The sequence below is a fragment of the Taudactylus pleione genome, unplaced genomic scaffold, assembly GCF_031769625.1.
Source record: "Taudactylus pleione unplaced genomic scaffold, aTauple2 ptg000690l, whole genome shotgun sequence".
Lineage (NCBI taxonomy): Eukaryota > Metazoa > Chordata > Amphibia > Anura > Myobatrachidae > Taudactylus > Taudactylus pleione.
This window is the reverse complement of record NW_028285092.1, coordinates 3,944,900-3,969,695: the sequence shown is the minus strand read 5'-3', so window position 1 is coordinate 3,969,695 and position 24,796 is coordinate 3,944,900. Positions and strand designations below refer to the sequence as shown.

Below are 24,796 nucleotides of genomic sequence, written 5' to 3'. Positions count from 1 at the left end.
TGTTTTGGATATGGATTTAGTTTTGCCAAAACCACCCTTGTGTGTTTTGGTATTGGTTTAGATTTGTATTTTTTCTAAAAAATCAAAAACAGCTGAAATCACAACATTTGGGCCAGGTTTTGTTCCTACGGTATTATTAATCCCAATACCATTTATTTCCAGTAAAATTTTACCTTCTCACAACTCACAAATTGATTTAATCTAGTTTAGGGCAAAAGGTTGCATGGAGCTAGTTGGCTGATCAAACTAAGCAACAGCAGTGGGTGTCAGATATGGCATTTCAGCTTCCAACATGGCACATCTTAAATTGGCCATCCACTATACAATTTTCTGTCAGATGTCTGTCCAATCTGGCTGGTTGGAATGAAAACCTGGTAATGTATAGGAGCAAATGACAGTTGATCATATGGTTTTAAACACTAAAACAATGTCAAAAAAATTGTTCAAGTTGATTTCATTTGTGTGTTTTAATCAATTTGTCTGAACAACTATTTTTGGCTATTTTCCAGTGTTTGTGATCAAATGGATGATTGTCATTTGCTCCCAGATATCTGTCCAACCAGCCAGATTGGACAGATATCTGACTGAAAATTGTACAGTGGATTGCCATCTTAAGAAACAGAGTGGCACTGCAGTGGCAGATAGGATAGCAGTTTAATAATCTATACGACCTCATAGGAAGTTAAAACCAAAAATGTTTTCATTAATCACGAACTAGATCAGAGTTGGAGTATGTTTATGGAGTACTTGAAGACAGGGAAAGGACAGAAGGATTGATTAGTTTATAAATTAATTTATTTAAATGTTTTGATTCTGAAGAAAATGTATGAGGGAGGATCAATGTAGGAAGTTCTTCAGTTCCTGAAAGACATCTTTGATTTGGAGGAGGTTTGGTATTCGCATGTGGATAGTTTGTCAGAAGATATTATGCAGTGTCTGCACCATCGCACAGAGATTCTTGGTGTGTATATGGGAGCAGGCTCACTGAAGCCCACTTGTGTCCAAACCTATATGAACCAACCATATAAATCCTGTTCACCTGAGTGACATCTGCAGAGCACCTATCGCTAACCCACAGTGAAGGTGGCCATTTTGTGCCACATCCTCATTGAATATTGATTCACCTATACACGCTGTATATTTTTTACATCTAATCGAGATGCAGTGGCCTTGCTTGCAGAGGTGCTGCTAAATAGTACACACTGTAAACAGATGTTTACTTTGTGCTCCGGGAGGTTGTTGGGAATAATGGGACCAAGAGTCTCTGGCTAAACTACAATCCCCAGCCATGCTGTTGCCAGGCATGCTTGACGGGTGTCGTGCCTCAGGTTACTTCAGCCTGCTTTATGCATGGTATATACCAGGGGTCTTCAAACTTGGCCCTCCAGCTGCTGTGGAACTACACATCCCAGCATGCACTGCCACCTTTTTGATATAACAGCATGCTAAAACTATGTGCAGTGCATGCTGGGATGTGTAGTTCCACAGCATCTGGAGGGCCAAGTTTGAAGACCCCTGGTATATACCATGTAAATATGTTTTTATGTGACCAAATTTACACAACTAATTTTTGTATTAAACGTATTTGCACTTTATTGCACACATCCTGGCAGGAAGATGCTCTGTGCTGCTGCTCATATTTCTGGTCTCTCACATGACACTCTCCATCTACATTATCCAGGTATTCTGCTTAGAGTCACCTACATACAAAGGAGGCAGGAAGTTATTGAGCTGAACCGTTATTTATAACAGCCTATCAATTCACCAGGGTCCTGGGGCAACGTGTTGGGGTTGGGGGGGAGCAATGAAAAAAACTGGGTTAATTTGAAAATGCACCAATTTTTGCCCACCCAATCAACTTGGCCATAAAAGTGTCTGGACATTTTTGGGATTCATCAACCACATGTAGAAGATTTCAGCGGCTGTGGCAGTGCGACTTCATCTAGGAAACAAGAGTGGCACTGCTGTGGCATACATGATGGCAGTTTCATAAACTATAAAAAAATGTTTGTCGTCTACGCAAAAAGACAGTCAGCAATGCCCCAAACAGTGCATAATGCAAAGAAAAGAGATGCAAGATGGAATTGTCCTTCCACCCACCCTTATGTTGTATATAATAATCAGAACATGCACAGTTTAACAAACCAATTACTTCAACAACAGGGACTGCCAATTGTGGCTAAAGTGATTGGTTTGTTTGGGCCCCCACAAAACAAGCTACCTATGGGCAGCTGACAATGATTATGGTGAGTGGCTCTAGACTACACTCCCTAATAGTAATGAAAGGTGATATCATGCTGAGATTTTAAAGTAATATGTACAGGAAAAGAAATTGCAGATGCACTATGCAATCATTACTGTTCAAATTTAAATGTATATTGTAATTATATATCTTATCAGAGGTATGATACGGGCCCACCAACGTCAAAGTCACCTCGTCGAGCAGGTCCCTAATTGCTGACAATGATCTCTCCATGCACAAACTGGCTCTACAGAAGCAAGATGTCGCCATCATCATCCGATTCCTCACCCTCATCAGTGTGTACATCATATTCATACAATATTAATTTGTCCCCACTGGAATCCACAATTACAGGTTCCTCTGTATTTGTTTGGTGTAATTGGTGGTAAAAGTCTTCCTCATGGAATTTGTAGTTCATTTTGATGATCATCATCTTTTCCACATTTTGAGGAAGTAGCCTCCTACGCAATTGCTTACAAGGTTCCCGGCTATGCTGAAAACACTTTCTGAGTACACACTGGAGGATGGGCAGCTCAAGTAAAGCAAAGCCAGTTTGTGCAGGGGCCTCCAAATTGCCTTTTTTTTACTACCAGTACTCAAACGGACTGTCTGAAATACCTATTTGGATGCTATCATTAAAATTGTCCTCAATCATTCTTTGAATGGTGACTTTATCAGATGGAGTCATGGTAGAGCTTTCATTAATTGTAGGCAGCTATTTAGACCCGACCAGATGTGAAAACTTGGTTGTGTTGACTCATCTACATCACCAGTGGGTCTTTTGGGAAACATTATTTTTTTCCTGGCAGCCGCACTTGAAGGAGAAACTGAAGGAGGAGCTATCGCTGTATCACATACCAATTGAGCTGGCAATTTGCTTACAAACAGATCTTTGCATCTCTTCAGATCTGTCTTTGTTGGGAAGAAATACATGACATATGACTTAAACCAAGGATTAAGCAAGGTCACCAAAATGTATTGAGCCGATTGAAAGATCCTGACAACCCTTGGATCCTGGTGAAGTGAATAAAGGACTTGATCTACAAGTCCAACATACTTAGTGTAATCACTTTGTTTCAGCTCTTCCTTCAGTTTCTCAAGCTGATTTTCTAACCATTTAATTAGGGGAATTACCTGACGCTAGCTGGCAGTGTCTGAACTCACTTCACAAGTGACTACTTGGAAGGGTTTTAGCACCTTGCACAACACAGAAAGTATTTGCCACTTAGCTTGAGTAAGGTACATTTTCCGTCTTCTTCCTATGTCATAGGTCATTATGTAGCTTTGGACGGCTTTTTGCTGTTCCTCCATCCGCTGAAGCATATAAAGGATGGAGTTCCACCTATTACCTCTTTATTTAGCTGGTGGTAGGGCAAATTCAACATTTCTAGCAGGTGCTGCAATCTTCTACATGCATATGCTAATTGGTGAAAATGTCCATAAGTTTTTTGGGCCACAGAGCGCTTCTCCTGCAGGAACACAGGGCCTCAGTTAACTGCCTAAAACCCACTGCATTAATGGTGGCTATTGGATACACATCTAATACCAGCAGAGATGTTATGGCATCAGTGATCCGCTATGCAACTTGATGACTGCTGTCATACTTGCTCCCCCTTGCAAAGGATTGTTTAACAGTCAATTATTTTTTAAACTACTGCTAGTAGTCTATCTGGTCCCCTTCTGGGATGAAGATCCACTCCCAGAAGCAGCAGCAGGCATGGCACTCAAGGATTCTTCTGAAGAATCCTGGATAGGGGAGGACTCTGTTAGCCTTATCAAATTGGATGCAGGACTACATCTGATTAGTATTGAGTATATTGGTGATGAAAGTGTTGGTGGTGAAGATGGTAGATGCTTGGATCTAGCAGAGTAAAGGGAGCTATCTGACGCTGGACTGCTTGTTATTTCTTTTTTAGCCAAAGTTTCTGAATTTGGCAAAAACTTTTGATGAATGTGCTACAGATGATGTAACTAGGAGGAGGTTCCTAGATAGTTAAGGTCCCTGCCTTTACTTACTCTGGCCTTGCAAACACTACAGATGGCTTGACAATTGTTGTCCGGATTTGGGTAAAAATATTTCCACACACAAGAGGTGGATTTTTTATGTCTTATACCCAGGCACAACAATTAGCTTTTTCTTACCATGGGTAACAACTGTTTCCACTGGTGCCTGATTTACACAAACAATATCCTCATCAACAACATCTTCATCATCAACATCCTCATCATTATTAGCATCAGCTACACAAATATCCTCCTCATCCTGGTGCACTTTCACAGCAACATCCTCAATTTCTATGTCAGTGTGTTGACTTGTGCTGCTCATCCCCACATTTGCAGAGAGCGCACAAATGGTGGAAGGAGGCTCCTCTTTGAGTACAGAACTGGAAAGGTCAGCCTCACACATTGCACCTGCAGACACACTTAGACTCTCCTCAGGGATTTGTGACATTTCTAAACTTACAGTTGGTTCCTGTGTCATAGTGGTTTTAATTTTTTTTACACCTGAGAAGGGCTTGCTTCATCATAATTAGAGGCAGAAGACAATGCCTCACTGACAGGTGCAGAACCACCACTCATAAATAAACACCAAGGCCTTAGCCTTTCTTTGCCACTTCATGTGGTGAATGGCATATTGGCAATTTTATGGTTTTCTGCAGCCAACTTTGATGTTTTTTTCTCTACCACTGTAAAATATTGGTTCTTTGATTTTAGATGCCCTGACTTAAACTCTCTATGCCCTTTGGCATTGGCTTTACATGATGTTGAAGGACTAGTATCATCATGACTGGTGGCAGCAGCTGCATCAAAAGTCTTTGGTTGTTGCTCTTCTCTTCTAAACTGTTCGTTATCCATTTTTCAATTCGCAGCTCAGTGCACACTGCAGGGATTCAAAGGGCTTTGTTGTACATGAACAAACTCACTGCAGTACAGCACAGAGAACAGTACAACAGTAATTTTATAATTTTTTTTCAACTGACGCTGCTTGAAGTCGCAGTGCTGATGCGAAGTTAATGAACTCAGTGGGCTATGGCCTGTGGTGTCACTGCAGCACTAGTCTGTGACAGGACAGAGAGTGATTGGACACAGCCACTGGATGGACAACACAGCACAACCACTGTATGGAACAGTACAACAACAAATATATATATTTTTAAATTTGTATTAACTTTTTTTTAAACTTTGTTTGCAAATGACACTGCAATGTCACACCACTTATGTAAAAGCTGTGGGATACAGCCTGCAGCATCACAGTGCTTATATAAATACACTGGAGCATAGAAAAATACACTAGGGTATGTCCTGCAGGGTCAAAGTGCTTATACGAAGACACTGGGCTACGACCTGCAGTGTCACAGTGCTTATACGGATACACTGATGTACAGAAACATACTCTGGGTACAGCCTGCAGCATCACAGTGCTTATATGTAAGAAGCATATACACTGGGGTACAGCCTGCAGCGTCTCAGTGCTTATATGGATACATTGGGGTATGGAACCATACACTGGGGTATGTCCTGCAGCATCACAGTGCTTATATAGATACATTGGGGTACAGCCTGCACTGTCACAGTGCTTATATGGATACAATGGGGTACAGCACAAAAAAATCTACTTTTTAATAGATGGACAGCACACCCCTGGATGGACAGCAAAGTACACCCCTCAATAGACAGCACACCCCTGGATGGAAAGCACAGCATACACAGTACACCAGCCTGTCCTCCCTGCACAGAGACTCAGCAGCAAATGGCAAGGAGGGAGCTATATATAATCCAAAACCCACGAGAATCCGAAGCAGGATTGATGATGTTTTAGCCTCGTTTTGGATTCTGAGTCAGACAGAAGAACCCGAGCCTGATTTGGATCCTGCTCGGATTCACTATGTTTGGGTGGGTCTGGTTCTCTGAAAACCGAACCTGCCCATCTAGTTTTAGCATCACTTTTTTTCACATAAGATGGTTTCCGCCAGCCCTTCTCTCTATCGTCCGGCTGCTAGTCATCATTTGAAGCACCACCCACTGAATCCCACAACTCTTTAAACCTTCACACAGACCAAATCAGTCATGCCCAGGTAGTGCAGCTGTGTGTGTAAGACCTTTGTCATAGCAAGCAGCAGGATTCTTAACTCTATTTACCCCTTTCCCTGAGGAATGAGTACCCTTTTTTGCCAGAATATATAATATATATATATATATATATATATATATATATATATATAAATATATCCTCCCTGTATTTGTGTGTTATGATTACAGTTTATAGATGTATTATGTTGTCTAGTAATTTTGTGAAAGACATTTCTTAACTTAGTAGGAAAAGATAGAAATCTGGTAAAAAAAGAGCTAATATCATAACTCAAGGCTTGATGCAGGAATATAAGCAAACCAAATGGCTTGCATACATCTCTGATGTTTCTGGGTCTGCACAGGTCCCATCCTGCACATGTGATTGACATGTTTGGGGTGGTAGAGCGGAGGTGATGACCGGAATGAAAAGCTACCATTTTGGAGGCATATTGAGCCCAGCCTGGCAGACGGAACTGGACCACCGAGTCCAGGCGGTATGCATTACCCGTTTTGGAGGTGTGCCGAACCTAGCCTGGACAATGGAACTGAACAGCTGAGTACAGGAAGTGTATGTCCGCTGCATACTTCCTGGACTGGGCTGTCCAGTTCCGTCAGATAAGCTGAGTAAGTCTCAGCTTACGCAGCCTGGCCAAAGCTGCAGCTATTGCGACACCTCCTGCTGCATTTGTATTTAGGGCCCGATTCACTACCGCTCGCTAGGTGATTTTTGCAATCTGGATGCGTACACATTGCAGTGTGCGAACCAGACATAGCGATCGGGAAGAGTTCACCCGCTGCGCATAGACAGCCCAGCTGATTGAGTGACAGGAGAAGCCATTTGTGGGTGATGACAGGGGCTGGCCGCTAGAAACGGAGGAGTGGAGGCGTGCCTGAGCGTCTTAACGCCATTTCAGAGGTGTGCATAATTAAGAGGCAACGTCATAGTACACGTCACTTGGCTGAAATTTACACTGAAGTGCTCACAGTGCTTGCGGTAGGGATGTGTATGTATCCGATGGTACTTGATGTTACCGATGGTTGCATATACTTCCTGGAGATGACGTGCGCAAGTGGGCGTCTTAAGACAGGCTGGTGGGTGTCTGCATACACAAAGCGATTGCATGCTAAGACATAGTGGGCATGCTCATACCTTGCCGTGCAATTGCCTGCTTGGCTGTGGGTTGGCCAGATTTGCATATGCTGGCTGCGTGCGAACGCATCTAGCGAGCCCTTAGTTCCATGTGGCTTTGCAATACAATCCATCTCTGACTTAGGCTGTCAGTCCTGAAGGGCTACAATTCACTTTGCAGTGTAACCATGTACAATTTGTTTCTTAACCAATTCAATTTGACTCTATAATTTCAATGCCGCTCAGCTTAAAGGGGAAAATGATTGCAATCAAGCAAATACATTCAAAAGTATCTGATATAGGCCCATATTCAATTTGAGCCAAGCCGCGTTAAGTTAACACGGCCCGGACTTAACGCCGACTTCGTCTGTTTTGTAGGCATTAAAGTATCGCGCACGTGCACGCTAAACCCCGTATTCAATTTGAAAGTACACATAAACGGCACCCGGCGATACTTTAACAAGCGGAAAGTATTGTGAGTTTTGGAGAAATCAGCCTGACATCCCCCAAACGATGCTCTGACATGGGGGTTCACTATGGTACCCCCTCGATTTGGCTTGCTGAAGGTATTTCGTGTTTTTAAATGGGCTCAATAGCTGCTAAATAGCGGTTTTCTATACCTGATGCAGAAAAGTATTTAGGAGTATTTTTTTCCAGAAAATAAGTTATCCCAGCAAATTTATGGTACTTGAAAATGGGGGTCCACATACTTAAAGTTGAAAAAGTGAAGTTGAAAAAATCGTGAAAAATCCACCTGCCGCAAACACCTGCAATCAAAAAAACACCTGGGGCACACTTGGGGACCCCCCCCCAGAGTCAAGTTTGCTAGTTTTTAAGTTTGTACCCCAACATTTTTTTTTTTGCCCCCTTTTCAAAGTAAATTTTTGGTGTGTCCTTAAAATTTTTTTTACACAGATTACCTTTGGGGGACTGTCTGAAGGCTGCACGGGGGTTCCCGAAATGTTGCACCCCAAAACCCCAATTCTGCACTTTTTTCCGCCTGCCATTCGTAGGCGATACTTTACCGCCTATTACATTGCATTGACTTTCTGCCTAGGCGGAAAGTCATTGAAATTGAATACGGGGTAAAACCAAAACAGGTGATAATGACGTCATCGGCGGTAACTTAATGCGGATCCGGACTTAACGCTTCTAATTGAATACGGGCCATAGTATGGTAGTGTACCTAAACCGAGCAAACTAATTGTTGACTGTTTGCTATGGGTTACTAAACTGTACAATGCTAGTACCTACCACTTGTATGTCTACTTTATCCAATACCTGTACTTGATTTGTTCACATGTTCTACTTTAAATTAGGGATGTGCAGGCTCGGATGGGTTCGAGTTTGCACGTTGAGTTCGGATTTTTCCCGCCAAAAAAACGGAACTCAGAAAGAGGCAAAACGTCATCTTACATGGACGAACATCATCATTCCTGGACTTTTGTCCAGGAATGATGATGTTCGTCCATGTAAGATGACGTTTTGCCTCTTTCTGAGTTCCGTTTTTTTGGAGGGAAAAATCCGAACTCAACGTGCAAACTCGAACCTATCCGAGCCTGCACATCCCTACTTTAAATGTATTCTGTCACACACTACTGGAATATCTTGATCAATATTTCTTTATGAAGCTTGATAAATATTTGAAGTCACTCTCAAATTTGAAATCTGGTGGCATGCTTTTAAATGTGTGGTCATTTTTGTTTTATGGTACATGATTTTTTTCTGCAATGCATCAATTATAATATTGTTATAATACCATAATTGCATTTTGATTTTCATTTAATGTTTCTTTAAAAATAAACAAATAAATTATATATTTTTTTTCTAGAGTTATAATGGAAAAAGTCCATTACATATGACTGCCATACATGGAAGATTTGCAAGATCACAAAATCTTATACAGCATGGTAACTTATATTGTTTATTGCATTTACTGGTCATGTTGCAGAAATCAGTTTATCATTTGAGTCCCTATACATGATATTATAAGGCCTGATTCAGAGATGTACGCAAATCTGATGGTTTGTGTATATCGTCGATGGTCCTGGGTCTGCGCATGATTGACATGCTGCAGCGTTTGGGAGTCGGAGTGGGAGCGGTTTGGAGGTGTGCAAGCACAGGGTATGCTTCGTCGGACTCAGACTTTCTGAACTCGGCTGTTGGCCAGGTTAAGCAAGTCTCAACTTAAACAGTTGGCCAAAGCAGCGACCATCGTGACACCTACTGCATTTGAATTTATTTGGCTCAGGATTACACAGCTGCTTCTATGTGGCTGTGCAATACCATCCATCTTTGAATCAGGCCCTCAGTCCTGAAGGGCTACAATTTGCTTTTCAGTGTAACCATGTACAATGTGTTTCTTAACCTATGAGTTTGACTGAATGTTGTTGTTTTTTTTTAAGGAGGCAACATTGATTGTATTGATAAAGATGGAAATACTCCATTACACATGGCTGCAAGAAATGGACATGAGGTTTTAGTTGACAACTTTTTGTCCAGTGGAGCCAATGCGACAATGTAAGTATTAAGTAAAGCTACAGTATTTACTTGTAGAGGTGAATGTCATTTTGTTTTGCATACATACATTATTTTGCTTGTTTTTACACTGAGTGATCCAGAGCCCACTTTACACAAGAACAGGTTATGCAAAGTCATATTTAAATAATTTGCATATCAACTTGTGGCTGAAGGGATGTAGGGCCTGATTCAGCAAGGAATGCAGTTGCTAATACACATGCAATTGTTCAATTGTTGGTGGTGACAGGGGGGTGGTCTGGTGAACACAGGTGGACCAGTGCATTTCAACGTCATTGCAGGAGCATGCATAATTTATCCACTGCATAGCCATAAGCAGCCATAGCCCTGATAGCGTGCTTGGATGTTAGCAATTTTGTAGTAAGGTCAAGGCTTGTGCAAGTGTGCATATGGGTCCAATGTTACCGATTGTTTCGCTATGTTGCCCTAGTATATGGATGTGAGTGAGGGGAAGTGGGTTTCCTTATGTCTGGCTGCATACGCAAAGTTAATGCACACATTTAAACAGCACCGCTGATATTAGCAACTGCAGTGCATTTGCGTATAAGCAAATAAATTGCGATCCGTAGTGAACCAGGCCCATAGCTGGGTTGTAATGGGGCATTCACATGTACTGATGTGTCATCGTACATCTAGCCTCAATACGCCATGTGGTGGAAGATAACTGGTACAAGTGAGCTGCCAGGCCCTGTGCGACTCTATTAGTGCTGGACATCTTTTTTGTTTCTTTTTCATAGTTGCATGGGACCTGGCTCACCAAGAGGGGCTGTTTTCAGGTAAATCTTTGTCACCAAAGCAAGGGTGTCAAGAGCTGTGCTGGGCCCGAGGGAAGGGGGCGCAGCCTAATCGTGGGAGGCATGGCCAAGCCCACTTCCCCTTTAGGCTAAATAAAATGTAAAAAAAAAGTAAATTTCATGCCTTGGGAAGGGGAGCCATGTGAGCCCCTCAGCCTGGTGCAAAGCCAGGGGGGGGTGCGATCAGTGTGATCACTCCCACCACACAGGCAAAGGAGACTGCTGTGGCTGCTGCTGTGAGATAAAGGGAGAGGGAGCAGCGCCGGGCCCCTCTAGCAAGCCCGAGCAATTAGTACCTGCTCCCCCCCTCTCGGCGTCCCTGCACCAAGGATAGGGGTGGAGCATTTCCTCCCTGGAAAGCAGGGCTGGTAACAGAAATCATGGGGCCCAGTATACTCATGTTTTTGGGGTCCCCTATATCCTCTCCTAGTCCTTATCCAAGCCCGTCACACACACACCACTCTTCCCAGCCCCTGTGTCTGTCACACACCCCTCTTCCCCAGCCCGTGTCACACACCCCTCTTCCCCAGCCCCTGTGTCACACACCCCTCTTCCCCAGCCCCTGTGTCACACACCCCTCTTCCCCAGCCCCTGGCACATGTCCCCCTGTTCCTTAGCCCGTCACATCTCCCCCTCTTCCCCAGCCCGTCACATCTCCCCCTCTTCCCCAGCCCGTCACATCTCCCCCTCTTCACCGGCCCCTGTGTCTGCCACCCCCATCATCTGTAGCTCCCCACTACCCGACCCATGACTTTCTAGCCCAGCTTCACTTCTACCAACACTTACCTGCTGCACTGTATTTATCTGTCTTTTCTGGCGGCTCTCACACCCGGCGGCTCCTCGGTCTGATTCAGCTGCGCGACATCATGATGTCACACACGCTGCGCTGGTCCGGCCTTCCTGTGTTTGCCGGGGCCTGGGACTAGCCACAATCATCATGACTGCCCTGCCGTGCAGGTAGCTGTCTATAGAGGCAAAGGGACACATGATATGGGCTCCTGAAATTCCTGAGGGTTCAGGGCCCCTCAGAATCTCGGGGCCCTGTACAAGTGTCCCCCTTGTCACCAGGCTTGCTGGTAAGAGTGGTTTGACTGCAGAGATGCATACAGTGTATGGTGCCAGTAGTAACCGGTGTCTTTTTCTACATTTCAGGAGTGGTAGTCACTGTATGCTTCCTCTGCACTTGGCGGTTTTATATGCACATTCAGATTGCTGTAGGAAACTCCTGTTATCAGGTACAATATATAATTAATATATTTTCATCATTTTGCTGTCAATGATGTTATTTTTAACTTCAGTAACTCATCACATATATTCATTACTGTGGTTCTCAAGATGAAATAATGTTTTGATGGCTTACATGACTATGAATAGTACTTTTGGTTCCATTTAAAAATATGTCTGATATATAGCACATGACAAGTAAACACTCTATTACTTTACAAATTAAAACTGACATTCACCTTTTACAATGAAATTGTCGCTGCCTAAACTATGTATCATTGATTAAACTTTGTAAACAGTAGTGTATTGTAATTGCTATAAATATACGGAATCCCAGGAAATTAAACAAACATCAAGTATTGTATTAAGCTGGGTACACACTGGCAGATATATTGGCCGATCAATTGATCCACCAATATATTATGTGCCCGTCGGACAGTGTGTACCAGCGATATGTCTGTGAACGATGTTGTTCACAGACATATCACGTTGGCTGCACAACTGATGGCAGATATATCTGTCCATCATCTGTGTGCATGGGTCTTACACTTGCATCAGAAGCCATGGGAAGGGGGTCGTGGCACTACCCCAGGCCAGCGGGACCCGCGGCCAGATGAAAGATGATGGTTGTTCAGTGTGTATGAACAATCATCATCTGCAGATATAGCTGCAGATCACTTTATCTGCAGATATATATTTTAGGTGTGTACCCAGCTTTACAGTAGTTATGTTAAAATACCGCCTCGAAAAACAAATTTCTTATGAATGCTACTCCCCTCTCCCCTTATTCAGCTTATTTGAGGTATTTTGGGGAAGGCATTACTCGGGGTAATGGATTGTGTAAGCCTTTTTTCGGTTTGTTACAGAGATCCTGTTTTAAAATATATATATTGTGGTATATCTCTTGGGGTAGATGGCACTGTGCAGAAACTGAGAAATCACACAACGTCCGTTTTTACCAGGCATAGGGCCTGATTCAGAGCCGGACGTGGAGCATCCTCCTGGACGCTCGTATAGCTGTGGGTAACCACCCACAGCATATACGAGCGTCCAAAAAGATGGTCGCGATGGTCTTGACCATCGCGACCATCGGACTTGCGACGGAAACCCTGCGGTAGGGTTTCCCAGCCACAAGTCCTGGAGTGATTTTGGCTCTATCAGAGCCAAAATCACTCCCACTGACATCACTAGTGATGTCAGTGGGGCCGGCTTCAGACGGTCGGCGTTCCCATGGGAACGCCTCCATCTGGCAGGCACGCCCCCGGCACGCCCCCCAAAGGGGGCGTGCTGTCAGTCACCATCGACAGCACGCCCCCTTTGGTGCGAGACCCGGAGCGACAGCTTGGCTGTCGCAGTCCGGGTCTCGCGCATGCGCACGACGGAGCTCCCTCCATCGTGTGCATGCGCAGTGGGGAACATCGACCCACTTGCGAGCATACTGCCGCTTGCGAGTGGGTCTGAATGACCCCCATAGTTCACTTGGTTACAGCAACCTGTCTCTCTCACAGAGACATGAAAGACTCTCCTTTCCCGAGGCAGTGTCTCCCAAATGATCAGCCTGACAGCCTTAAAACACAGATACACAGCCGCAAGTCTTAATTAGTCTCCTGTGAGGCAAAAAGCCCCAAAACCTGGACTGGGCCTATTGAATGGTGCTCGCCCTCTCCCTCCATTCATAAACCTCCGAAACCCTTTTCCAGCTTTGTCAAAAAGCCCACAAAGCTGTTAATAACACAGACATTTTGGACTTCTGGCTCCATTCCTGTGGGAGATGGCTGCAGTCTGAAACAGCTCCCTTATAGCTGCAGCTTTTACACTGCTCCCGGACCTCCTGAGGGTCTGCAAAGTCAGGACTTCACCACCGCTATTGTGTGGAACATTTTGGTTGTGCATGGAGAGGTTTTTTTACACCTCTAAAGCCCCCCTGAATCCAAGACTCACACACAGTCACAACACCCAGCAACCTCTGCCTCTCCCTCTTCCTCACAGACTGCTTCTAAGGCCCTGGAAACCCCCCTCATGCATTAGCCATTTATGCGGACATAGTTCAAGCTATGAAAATGACCATGGCTCCTCCAATGCAGGGACAAGCTGAGTCTTTCAAGCAAGCACTCAAGGAAGCTAATCACAATGGGGGCGATTCAATTCAACGCCAATTGAATAGTGCCAGGAGCAAGCTCCCGGAGCTATTCAATCCAGTGCGCTGTTTGGGTGGGCTAAGGATTTTTTTTTTGCACCCCCTGGGGATGCGAGGAGAAATCCAACCAAAGTACCTGGTGCGCAGCTGTTTTTCTGCTTAGCGTGGCGCTAACAGCTGCGCATCGGCACTTTGGTCAGAGAATGCCTGTTAACGCACCTTAACACCCTTGTTAAGGCGCAATAACTGGCATTCTCTGACCACACAGCGCACTGAATTGAATAACTTCAGGAGCTTGCTCCCGGCACTATTCAATTTGCGTTGAATTGAATAGCCCCCAATATACTGCAGCTTACACACGGTGCAATCTAATGAAACTAAGGTGGGAGAAGTTTTCTATGATGCTTTTCTACTTAAGCAACAGCATGATGCCTTACAGAAAGAACATTATCAAATTCTTAACAAGCTCAATCATTTAGAAAAACGCTCGAGGAAAAATTATTTGCACATAGTCAGCCTCCCTGAGTCGCTTAAAGGTGACACACTTACTCATTTTCTCACCACCTCTCTGCTGGATATGCTTGATATATGGGACTCCTGTGGCAACATTGTGATAGAACGTGCTCACCGTATCATCCCACTGTGAGACAAGCTGTAGGCCCACCCCCGAGTGACCATCTGTCGCTGTCTGAATTTTCTCCACCGTGAGACATGGCAAGCTTCCAGAAAGCATCACGTGCTTACATGGGATGGTCGCAAGATTATCTGATTCCAGGACTATTTGCCAGAGGTCATGAGAGCCCACAAAGCTTTTAATCAGGTGTGTGCTAACCTGGTTAAGGACAACTGCCACTTTGCCCTGCTGTTCCCTGCTCGTCTACGTATATATTTACTGTCGACTCTTTCGAGGACTTTTCCTCCCCAGAGGACACTGCAGCATTTCTTCATGAGGAGACTGAGATGGCGGCTGACGACTCTTTATTCTCCCATATGGACTCTCAGGGCTGACATATAGGTTCTATAAGTTTCATTATATCCTCTCCCTTTTTATATTGCCTGTTATCACTGAGGTTTAGACCTCTTTCTATATAGGTTGATTACAATTTCTTGATCTATGTATGTGATGACTTTTTGCTGTTTTTTGATGTAATTGTTTCAATTACTTGAATTATTTATGCCTTAATATTTGTTTTGTTATATTATAGTCGCTAGCGGTGGCAACTGTTCTGATGATATGTTTGCACATTGTTCCGCCCACATTGTTTATGATGATGGCTGGTCTATGTTTATGCATGCATATGGGTGGACCTGTCGGATTTAGCTGTGGCTTCCTGGGAGTAAATTTACCAAAGTTCGATTTGCGATTCATTTTTATTAATCACTGAAACCTCCTAAGATTGAATTGAACTCGAACAGCACAATCCCTCAGTAAATCTCAAATTTACTAAGAATGGATTTTGCTTTCGATTTTCAAATCGAATTCGATCTTGTTTCATGTTAAAAAGGGATTTACTTTTCGATTTGGCATATTCATGTCCAAACCAAATCAAACAGGAAATCCCACTTCAAAATGAAGTGAAAATCCCTGACTGAAAAGATCTGCTTCATGCTTACACTTTTAGCATGAGCATGAGCAGTTCATTTTCACACAGATACATGCAGACATCAGTGAAGGGTGGCGGGGATAGTCCCGGGCTATCAGCCTAGGCTATGGGTGCCCTGGAGAGGGGGACCCCTTTATTGGGGGGGTCCCCAACTACCTAGGGATCCCTGGCCTGGGCTGGTTAGCGGTCAGGGCTGATGCTGCAGCTGGGGGGCCCGGTGTTAGGGCTCCCCTGGCTGTGGCATCAGCCCCCCAATAGAAAGAATCCGGTGCCGATTCTGGTAATTACAGGGGGACCCTATGCAATATTTTCCCCTGTAATTCCAGAACCAGCACTGATTCTCAGAGCCCAGTGCTGGTTGTACTAAATACAGTGGAACCCTACGCAATTTTGTCCCTGTACATAGACAACCAGGACTGGTTATGAAAAGTCTGGGGCTGGTTCTGTTTTTGGGGGGGGGGGGGGCACATCATTTTTTTTCTAAATTTAACTCTATACAAGCTTGTTACACTAAGATGCATGTACTGTATCTGTCAAATCGAACTGCTCAAGCTGAAAACGAATGTTCTTCAATTCATTTAGGGATTTCCTGTTCGAGTTTTAGTTAGTTTTTCATTCGATTTACAAATCAAATGTTAGTAAATTAAAGGATCCTATTGTTCTCTATGTGAAACATCGAAGTTTTTCTGAAATTCGATTTCATTTGAAATTCATCTTTTTGTTCAATTTGACATTCGATTTAGCCTTTAGTAAATCCTTTCATAAAAATCGAACCAAAATCGAACAGGAAACAAAATCAAACTTTAGAAAATGTACCTCTTGGAGCCTTATTCACTGCTCTCCTATTAGTGTTTACTGATATATTTACACCGGGAAGTCCTGATTTCTGGCTTGATGACCTCCAAGGACTCATGTTCCTTGTCCTGGTTTGATTTATTATTTTTTTCCATGTATGTTTCTTTCTTTTTTTTCATTATTACTTTGTACTCCTTTCCCTCATCCCAGTAGCGTTGCAGAGTCTCTAGAGCTTTTATTATCTCAAAATGGTTTTCTTATCAGCAATATGTGATGTTTCATAGCCTGTGACTGTATGAACCTTTGGTACATATTTACATATTTTCATGTATTAATTGCATTGTCCCTGGTCTTTTTCTATGCTTAAGGTTGCATTATGACTAATCTCAAATTTTGTTCTTGGAATGTGGGGGTTATTAACTCCCCCATAAAATGTAAATGTCTCTTGGCATATATTCGTAAATTGCATATTGATTTGGTCATGTTACAAGAAACTCATTTACTGCCTCCTGAAATTTTAAAACTTAACACCATGGGATTTTCTTTATTAGCCTCGTCTAATACACGTGGTGTTTAGGAAACAATTGGCCCCACAAATTTACTTCTCCTACTTACACCCATCGGGATAGATATACAATCACTGACGTTAGTATAGCAGGTGAGAGGTTTGCCATATGTAATTTGTATGCCCCCAATTAGTACTCCAGATGTTTTTTTCAGGTTCTGTTGGGTAGATTATGCCCTTATATGTACTCCTCACTTATTTTTAGTGGAGACTTTAACATGGTTTTCTCCCCTTACATGAATAGACAGCAGCCTCCTTCCAGCCACTATACTGCCCCATCCCTACTCCCGTCCCTGGTGTCGGTATTACACCTGATAGACGTGTGGTAAGTACTCCACCCTACCGATAGAGAATTTACTTGTTTTTTCACAGCCCATACCAAAATGTCCAGAATAGACTACACATTACTTTCAGACTCTTTGCTTTCCAGAGTGGATGACACAGGTATATAGCCCATCGGATTTTCTGATCATGCACTGATTTGGTCCACGCTGACTCCTTTGGTAGATTCAGAATCCTATAAGCGTTGGAGATTTCCATCCTACCTAGCCAACTCATTTACATTTCATAATATGCAACGAATAATGTCGATCATATAGATAATTTGGCTTTATACTGGCAAACCGCCAAATCTGTTCTTAGGGGAGAAATAATCACCTACATGTCTAAATATGGGAAAGATTATTCCAAATTGTACTTAAAGGTGCAGGGAGAGCTTATCGAATCGTTCAGAGTATTCAAACTTGATACTAACCCCACCACTAGTGAGGGTTATGCACCGGATAAGGCACACTTCAGTGGGGATCTGGATCAGGCTGCTGCTCTCCAGACCTTTTGGAACCACTGCCACTTTTATAAACATGGCAAGAAATCAGGGAGGCTGCTGTCTAATCTACTGCGTACTCATTCAACCCCTCTTCTATTACCTCACTCATGACACTTTCTGGCACTGTGTCCAGAAAGGGGAAGGACATTGTTAATTCCTTTGGGGCATTTTATACTGATTTATATTCCGTTCCTGTCATAGATCATTTTCAGAAGCAGGACTTCTGGGATAAAGTGGTTTTGCCAACCCTCTCCCCTGAGCAAGCAGAATCCCTTACTGTTCCCATCACCCAGGATGTTTCCAATGATATTAAAGGTTTAAAATCACTTAAAGCTCCCGACCAAGAAGGATACTCGGGGAAATTCTTTCAAATCCTTTCCTCCCATGTATGCTCTCCCTTGGTATCAATTTATAATGCTATTCCTTGATAGCTCTATACCGTTAAATTTTAACTCTGCTATACTTAGGGTTCTGCCCAAGCCCAGTAGAGATGCCACGCTGCCTGCTTCCTATAGGCTTATATCCTTGCTAGATGTGGACTATAAGCTATTCATGAAAATTATCTCTATAGGATGAAACTTTTATTACCTGATGTTATTGGTTCAGATCAGACTGGATTTATCTGGGGTCACCACTCCACTGTGAATATTCGCAAAGTGGTTTCTGTGCTGCAGTCGACCATGGTCTCGTCTTGCCCACAGGTTATTATAACCAAGGATGCGAAGAAATCATTTGACTTAGTCACCTGGGATCTCTATATTTTAATGAAATTTGGTTTTCCTACTAAATTTATTTCCTTATTAAAAGCTTTAAACACTGCTCCATCCACCCAGGTATCTAGCAATGGCTTCTTATCTGCTCCCTTCTGTGTCCACAGAGGCACTCATTAGGGTTGTCCTATGTCTCCCCTTTTATTTGTGATAACCCTGGAACCCCTGCTATAGCACTATGTCAGTCACATAGCTTTACAGGCATACGCATTGGTTCGGCCGAGCTTAAATTGTCACTATTTGCAGATGACATGCTCCTGTTTGTTTCCAACCCCGCATCATCTATACCAATTATTATTTCTCTGTTACCCCAGTTTGGATCATTTGCAGGGTATAAAATCAATTTACACAATCAGAATTGATGCCTCTTGCGAATATCACTGCGGCAGATTTGAGGGATCCTGCCTATCAAACATTTTCATGTTACGTCTTCCCATTTCAAATACTTAGGTATTAATTTTCCTGTGGTTACCTCCTCCCTATATTGTCTTAATTATACTCCTATTATTGCACAACTGACAAAATTGCTGGATGCCTGGAAGATGCTTCCCCTGTCCCTACTTATTAGAATTGCATTACTTAAAAGCTTTTCCCAAATTATCTTTCTCCATACAAATGCTCACTATTAGCATGTCACTAGCAGACATAAAAACCTGCACCAAGCTCTTTACCAAATTTCTGTGGAGAGATGGCAGGCCCTGGTTGGCAGTAAACAAGTTACTCCTTCCTATGTCTCATGATGGGCTAGGGCTCCTCGATATTCTCACATTTACCAGGGTGGTGCATTTTAGGTATATTGGTGATTGGTTGTTGAACAGGGAAACATATACCATGCACCTACTAAGGTACGGTAGCTATGTTTTCACCTTACTCAGCTGCTGCTTTGTTGCATAATGATAAAAATCTATTCTATCTCACATATTTCATAATGTCTTATTTCATGATAGCTATTTGGCCTGGAGAGCTATTTGCACCAAACTATCTAGACCCTATACCGCCTCAAAGCATATCCCTTTTACTAGTAATCCAACATTCCCACCAGAACTAGATAACTCTGGCTTTTGCCAGTGGAAACAGAAGTGTATTGCCTTAATTAAGGACATTTTTGACCCAGGAGGAGTTATTCTCCCTTCTCTACCCTCCATACTGATGCTCATATTCCACACAGACAATTATTTTAGTAAATATGGGATGTCAACTGACTGGAGTCAAGGAGGACATCACCGGAGCACCAATCACTGCAGGTAAGCGTAAGTAAGGGAGGGGTGTTCATGAGGGGGGTCGTGGGGGGTCCACAATCGCGGGGGCAGGGCTTAGTGGTGGGGGGCAGGGCTTAGCGACGGCCGGTCGGCGCATACGCAAGCACTTGTCATGGTATTTTTTGCGAAAATACCGTGATAAGGCAGCGGAGCTGCGGAACTGCTGAGCTTTATCGCAAGCTCTATCCCTGCTAGGGATTTTTAGTAAAGGCGAATTCAGTCAGTAATATCACACTCCAATCTGCATTCAAAATGTGGATTGTAGTAAATAGAGCCCTAAGCATCTAACCACAGATCTGGTTGGTAGTTTGCATGACAAGGTATGGAAACATACATTTTTATTCTGGAGCAGAGACCTGACTATTGTCACTTTCATGGACTGCTTCTTGCATACTTATGATGCTACTCTTAAATTTTTGCGCTGCTCCTGACTACAAGAGGTTCACATCAAAACTATTAATAGAGCTTATATCTCGCAGGCTCGCAGGAGCTTTATGGTGCAAGGGGAGATGCAGGGTTGGTGCAAGGTGTCTGGGCACCCTAGGCAACATGTCATCCTCCGCCCCTTCTCCCTCCAATACTATGCCATAATATGCCACACATTAGTGACACCAATTTATAATATGCCACACAGCAGTGTACCAAATTTATAATATACTAAGTAGAAATGCCCCAACTAATATGCCACACAGCAGAGCCCCATAATCATGCTATGCTTCATAATACTGCCCCCAATTCATAATATGCCATATATCTGTGCCACAAATTCATTATATGCCACATCCCCAATTCATAATTATGCTATACATCAAGGCCTCCAATACATATGCCACACAGCTGTACAAAAAATGTATTGTATGCCACACAGCCATGAATTATGCTATACAATGCCCCTAATATATATGCCACACATGTGCCCCAAATTCTTTATATGCCATACAGCTGTGTCCCCAATACATCATTATGCCACACATCCATGCCCCAGTATATATTTATGCCACACATCTATACCCCATTATATGCCAGCACCCATTAATCCCCCCCCCCCCCCCCCACACACACACACACACCTGCATCAGCCTTGGTCATTAGTAGACCCAGCCGGTACTGAAAGAAACATCCTTTTTTTTGTGGACTCAGCTGCCTAGGGGAGACGGGTGATTGCTTAAAATGTAGGTCCTCGATGCTGCATTTTCATAATTCCTGGACATGCCCTAAGATTGCAAAGATCTGGGTGTAAGGTAATGATCTTTATTAACTCTATTTTTCATCTGAAACTTTATAGTGATCCACTGGCATTATTATATGCTAATTTCACAAAGTGGGACTTGGGCCCTGATAAATTTCACATAGTCCCATTACTGACCTCCCTTTTTGGGAACGGTTAAGTCTATTATGCTCCAGACCCTGTATTATGATAGACAAACAGTTTTTCCTGCTCTGGAAGCAGGGGTTACATAATTTTATTAAAATTGGAGCACATATATTGAATCACTCAACTTCCCTACGCAAGCTCAGATTTTGAAGGTGTTTGAGACTACCTCATGGTATTTACTCAGACAGTTATCTTGAATGATACGGAAATTCCTATCTACAGTATTGTATTTCCTTTGATCAATTGTAAACCTTTATGTTCCTATATATAGTATGTATGCTCAGGGGACATGCTCTGTACATCACCCTGATATTGACCACGTATTCTTTCTTCATTGATTCTGCCTTTCTTTCTTCCCCCTCCTCCTTTGTTCTAATATTTAAAATTTTTGTTGTTATTTTTGTGCTTTGATCCAGATATCCATATGTACTATTTTACTTTTCTTTGGATATTATAATATTGTCCATGTGTTATTTTTGTAGTGATTTACAACTAGTATTCAAACTGGGACTATAGTCCTACCTCCCTAATGTATGTTTTGTGGTTGAATCTACACACCAGTTTGCTTTTTCCATGCTACCTTTGTATAACTATTGCACATTGTAATTTACTGTTATAGATATCTGCATGTCATATTTTCTTTTTTTCTGTCACTTGATTTTTGAAAATCTAAAATAAACAGATCTTAAAAGAAAATAACATAGACATTTTCTTGGGGTTTTTAGAACACATGGGTTAGGAATCTAGGAGAACTATACCTGCCTTCCACCACTATGCCAGTGACCTTGTCAGGGCCACCATCAGGGGGGGACCGCCAGGCTTCGAGTCCCGGGCCTGGAGGGAGGGGAAAGAAAGGGGGGCCCAGGTAGCAGCGGTGCTGCAGAAGCAGCCAGGGATGGCAGGGACTTTCTCTACAAGCAGGGCGGCTGCAAGCCAACCTGAGATCACGGATGGATGCAAATCAGGAGCGGCTATAGTGGCAGCTCCTGATTGGCTGCCGGTTTGTGAGCTGTGATTGGCTCGCAGCCCGGCACAATAAATGGCAATATTTGAAATGCTGTCAAGCTCTGCAAAAGTCAGCATCCTATATCAATTCTCTCCCTGCCATCCTGGCTGCCACTGCTGCACCGCTACCACCCAGGGCCCCATCTCTCTCCATATTTCAAAAGCAGCCAGCGCGGATTCTACCTGGCTGGCTGCACCAGTGCAGCCAGCTGAACACAACACTAACCAGGTACTCCTTGACCTTGACATGTGCTACCCCCCTAGTTCAGCCAGCCTACCCTGACCACCCCCCCTGTTCCAGGCAGCCTTCACTGCCCTTGTCCAGTCAGCCTTCTCTGTCCTGCCCCCCCTCTGTTACAGCATTCTATGCCCTGTACCTCCCCCCATAGTTTAGCCAATCTTCCCTGTCCCCCCCCCAGTCCAGCAAGTCTTCCCTGCCCAGTCGTCCCCCACCCAGTCCAGTCAGCCTTCTCCGCCTTGTGCCTCCCCCTAGTTCAGCCAGACTTTCCTGTCCCCCCCTAGTCCAGCCAGCCTTCCCTGTCCCCCCCAGTCTAGCCACCCTACCCTGCTCCCCCTACTCTCGCTTGTCCAGCCAGCCTTTCCCTGCCCTGTGTCTTACATTTCTACACTCACCCTTCCTAGTGGCTTTATATGTGGATCTGGCTTTTTCAGTGTATTTTTACGTGGGTCTGAGATTATATTATATATATATATATATATATATTATAATCAATGTTGATTTCCCTACATATATATATATACTTTGGTTCTATGTGTGAATTTTGATAGCAGTTTTTAAATTGGTTTACGCACCAATTGCTGTTCCACCCCCCCCCACCTTTGCTCCACCCCTCCCGGGGGGAGGGGGGACCTGCCTATTTTGCCAGTACCTTACCCCACTGTTTCTGTTGGCAGCCCTGGACCTTGTCACACATTCCCCTTCCCTGTTTCGGCCGAGGGGGCGGAACACTTGCAGCCCCTAAATAGAAGAGACAAGATAATGCATCTGCATTAGCTAGTTGGGACCCAGGCCTATGTTCCACAGTTAATGTAAATTGCTGTAAGGCTAAAACCACCTTGTTACCCTGGCATTTTGGCCTTTCTTTACTGACATCCATTTTAATGGGACAGTAGGAGCTTAAACAATCTGGTCATTGAGTTTTCTGCTCAGATAAACAATGGGCTGCTCCTTCCCATTCCTACTTTGGGACAACACTGCTCCTACCCCTACCTCTGAGGCATCCGTCTGAACCACAAACTCTTTAGAAAATCTGGTGTTATCAACACCGGTTGTGTACACAAAGCCACTTTCAATGCCTCAGGGCCCCATTTCACCAGGTTAGACTGTTTCCCTTTTGTGAGTTCTGTTAGTGGCACTGCTATGGTGGCAAAATTTGGGATAAACTGTCTGTAATACCCAGTGATCCCTAAAAAGGCTCTAACTTGTTTTTTGTTTACGGGATGGGGACAGGTTTGTATAGCTTCAATTTTGTTTAACTTGGGCTTAATCAAGCCTCTTCCTATGGCAAACCCCAATTATTGAACCTCTTCTGTTGCTAGGCAACATTTCTTAGGGTTGGCTGGTAGGCCGGCCTTCCTAATTGAGTCTAATTGAATCCAGCACCACCTGTACTCGAACTAAGTGAGATTCTCAGTCATTGCACATTGAAAGGTTGCTGGGGCCCTAAAAGGCAACATCCTATGTTTTCTGTTTTCTCTTTCATTGGTATCTGCCAACAACCCTTTGTCAGGTCCAGTGTAGTGAGATATCTGGCTTTTCCTAGCCTCTCTATCAACTCATCCACACAAGGCATGGGATACGCATCAAATTTGGAAACTGCATTTAATTTTACAAAAATTGCTGCAGAAGCGTAGGCTGCTATCAGGCTTCAGAATCAGAACTATGGGACTGGGCCACTCACTATTTGACTCCTCGATGACACCAAGCTCTAGCATATTCTTAACCCCTTTAGAGACAGCCTCACAGTGTACTTCAGGGATTCTATATGACTTTAGATTACCCTTAACCCCTGGCTCTGTAATGATATCATGCTTTATTATGGCCGGGCAGTGCTGAAAATAAATCTCTGTTCCTAATAAGGATCTCCTCCTTGTTCTTTTGAGCAGTTGACAGGGTTTCGGACACTTTTACTTATGTACTCAAAGGGACTGAAGCTACAGATGGGCTAGGTTCGGCTGACAGGGCTAATCCTTCCTGGGGTTTTTTAGGTTAACATGATACATTTGTTCAGGCTTCCTCTTGCCTGGTTGGTATACTTTGTAGTTAACCTCACTCACTTTCTCCCTGATCTCAAATGGATCTTGCCATTTAGCCAAAAACGTGCTTTCCACTGTGGGTATCAGAAGAAGCACTCTGTCCCCAGGGGCAAATGTACATACCCAGACATTTCATTTATACGCTCTCTGTTGGGCTTGTTGGGCAGGGGTGTGCTGTGCTGGAC

General features: G+C 43.6%; 1 protein-coding gene across 1 annotated transcript in view; it reads left to right on the top strand.

Moving 5' to 3' along the window:
• The window catches only part of ANKRD44 (ankyrin repeat domain 44), a 1,197,127-nt gene that overhangs the window by 504,800 nt on the left and 667,531 nt on the right, over nt 1-24,796 (top strand). The window contains exons 9-11 of the mRNA XM_088456231.1: nt 9,274-9,352; nt 9,848-9,962; nt 11,927-12,009. Of these exons, the coding sequence (XP_088312357.1) occupies nt 9,274-9,352; nt 9,848-9,962; nt 11,927-12,009 (277 nt within the window). The remainder of the gene's footprint in view (nt 1-9,273; nt 9,353-9,847; nt 9,963-11,926; nt 12,010-24,796) is intronic.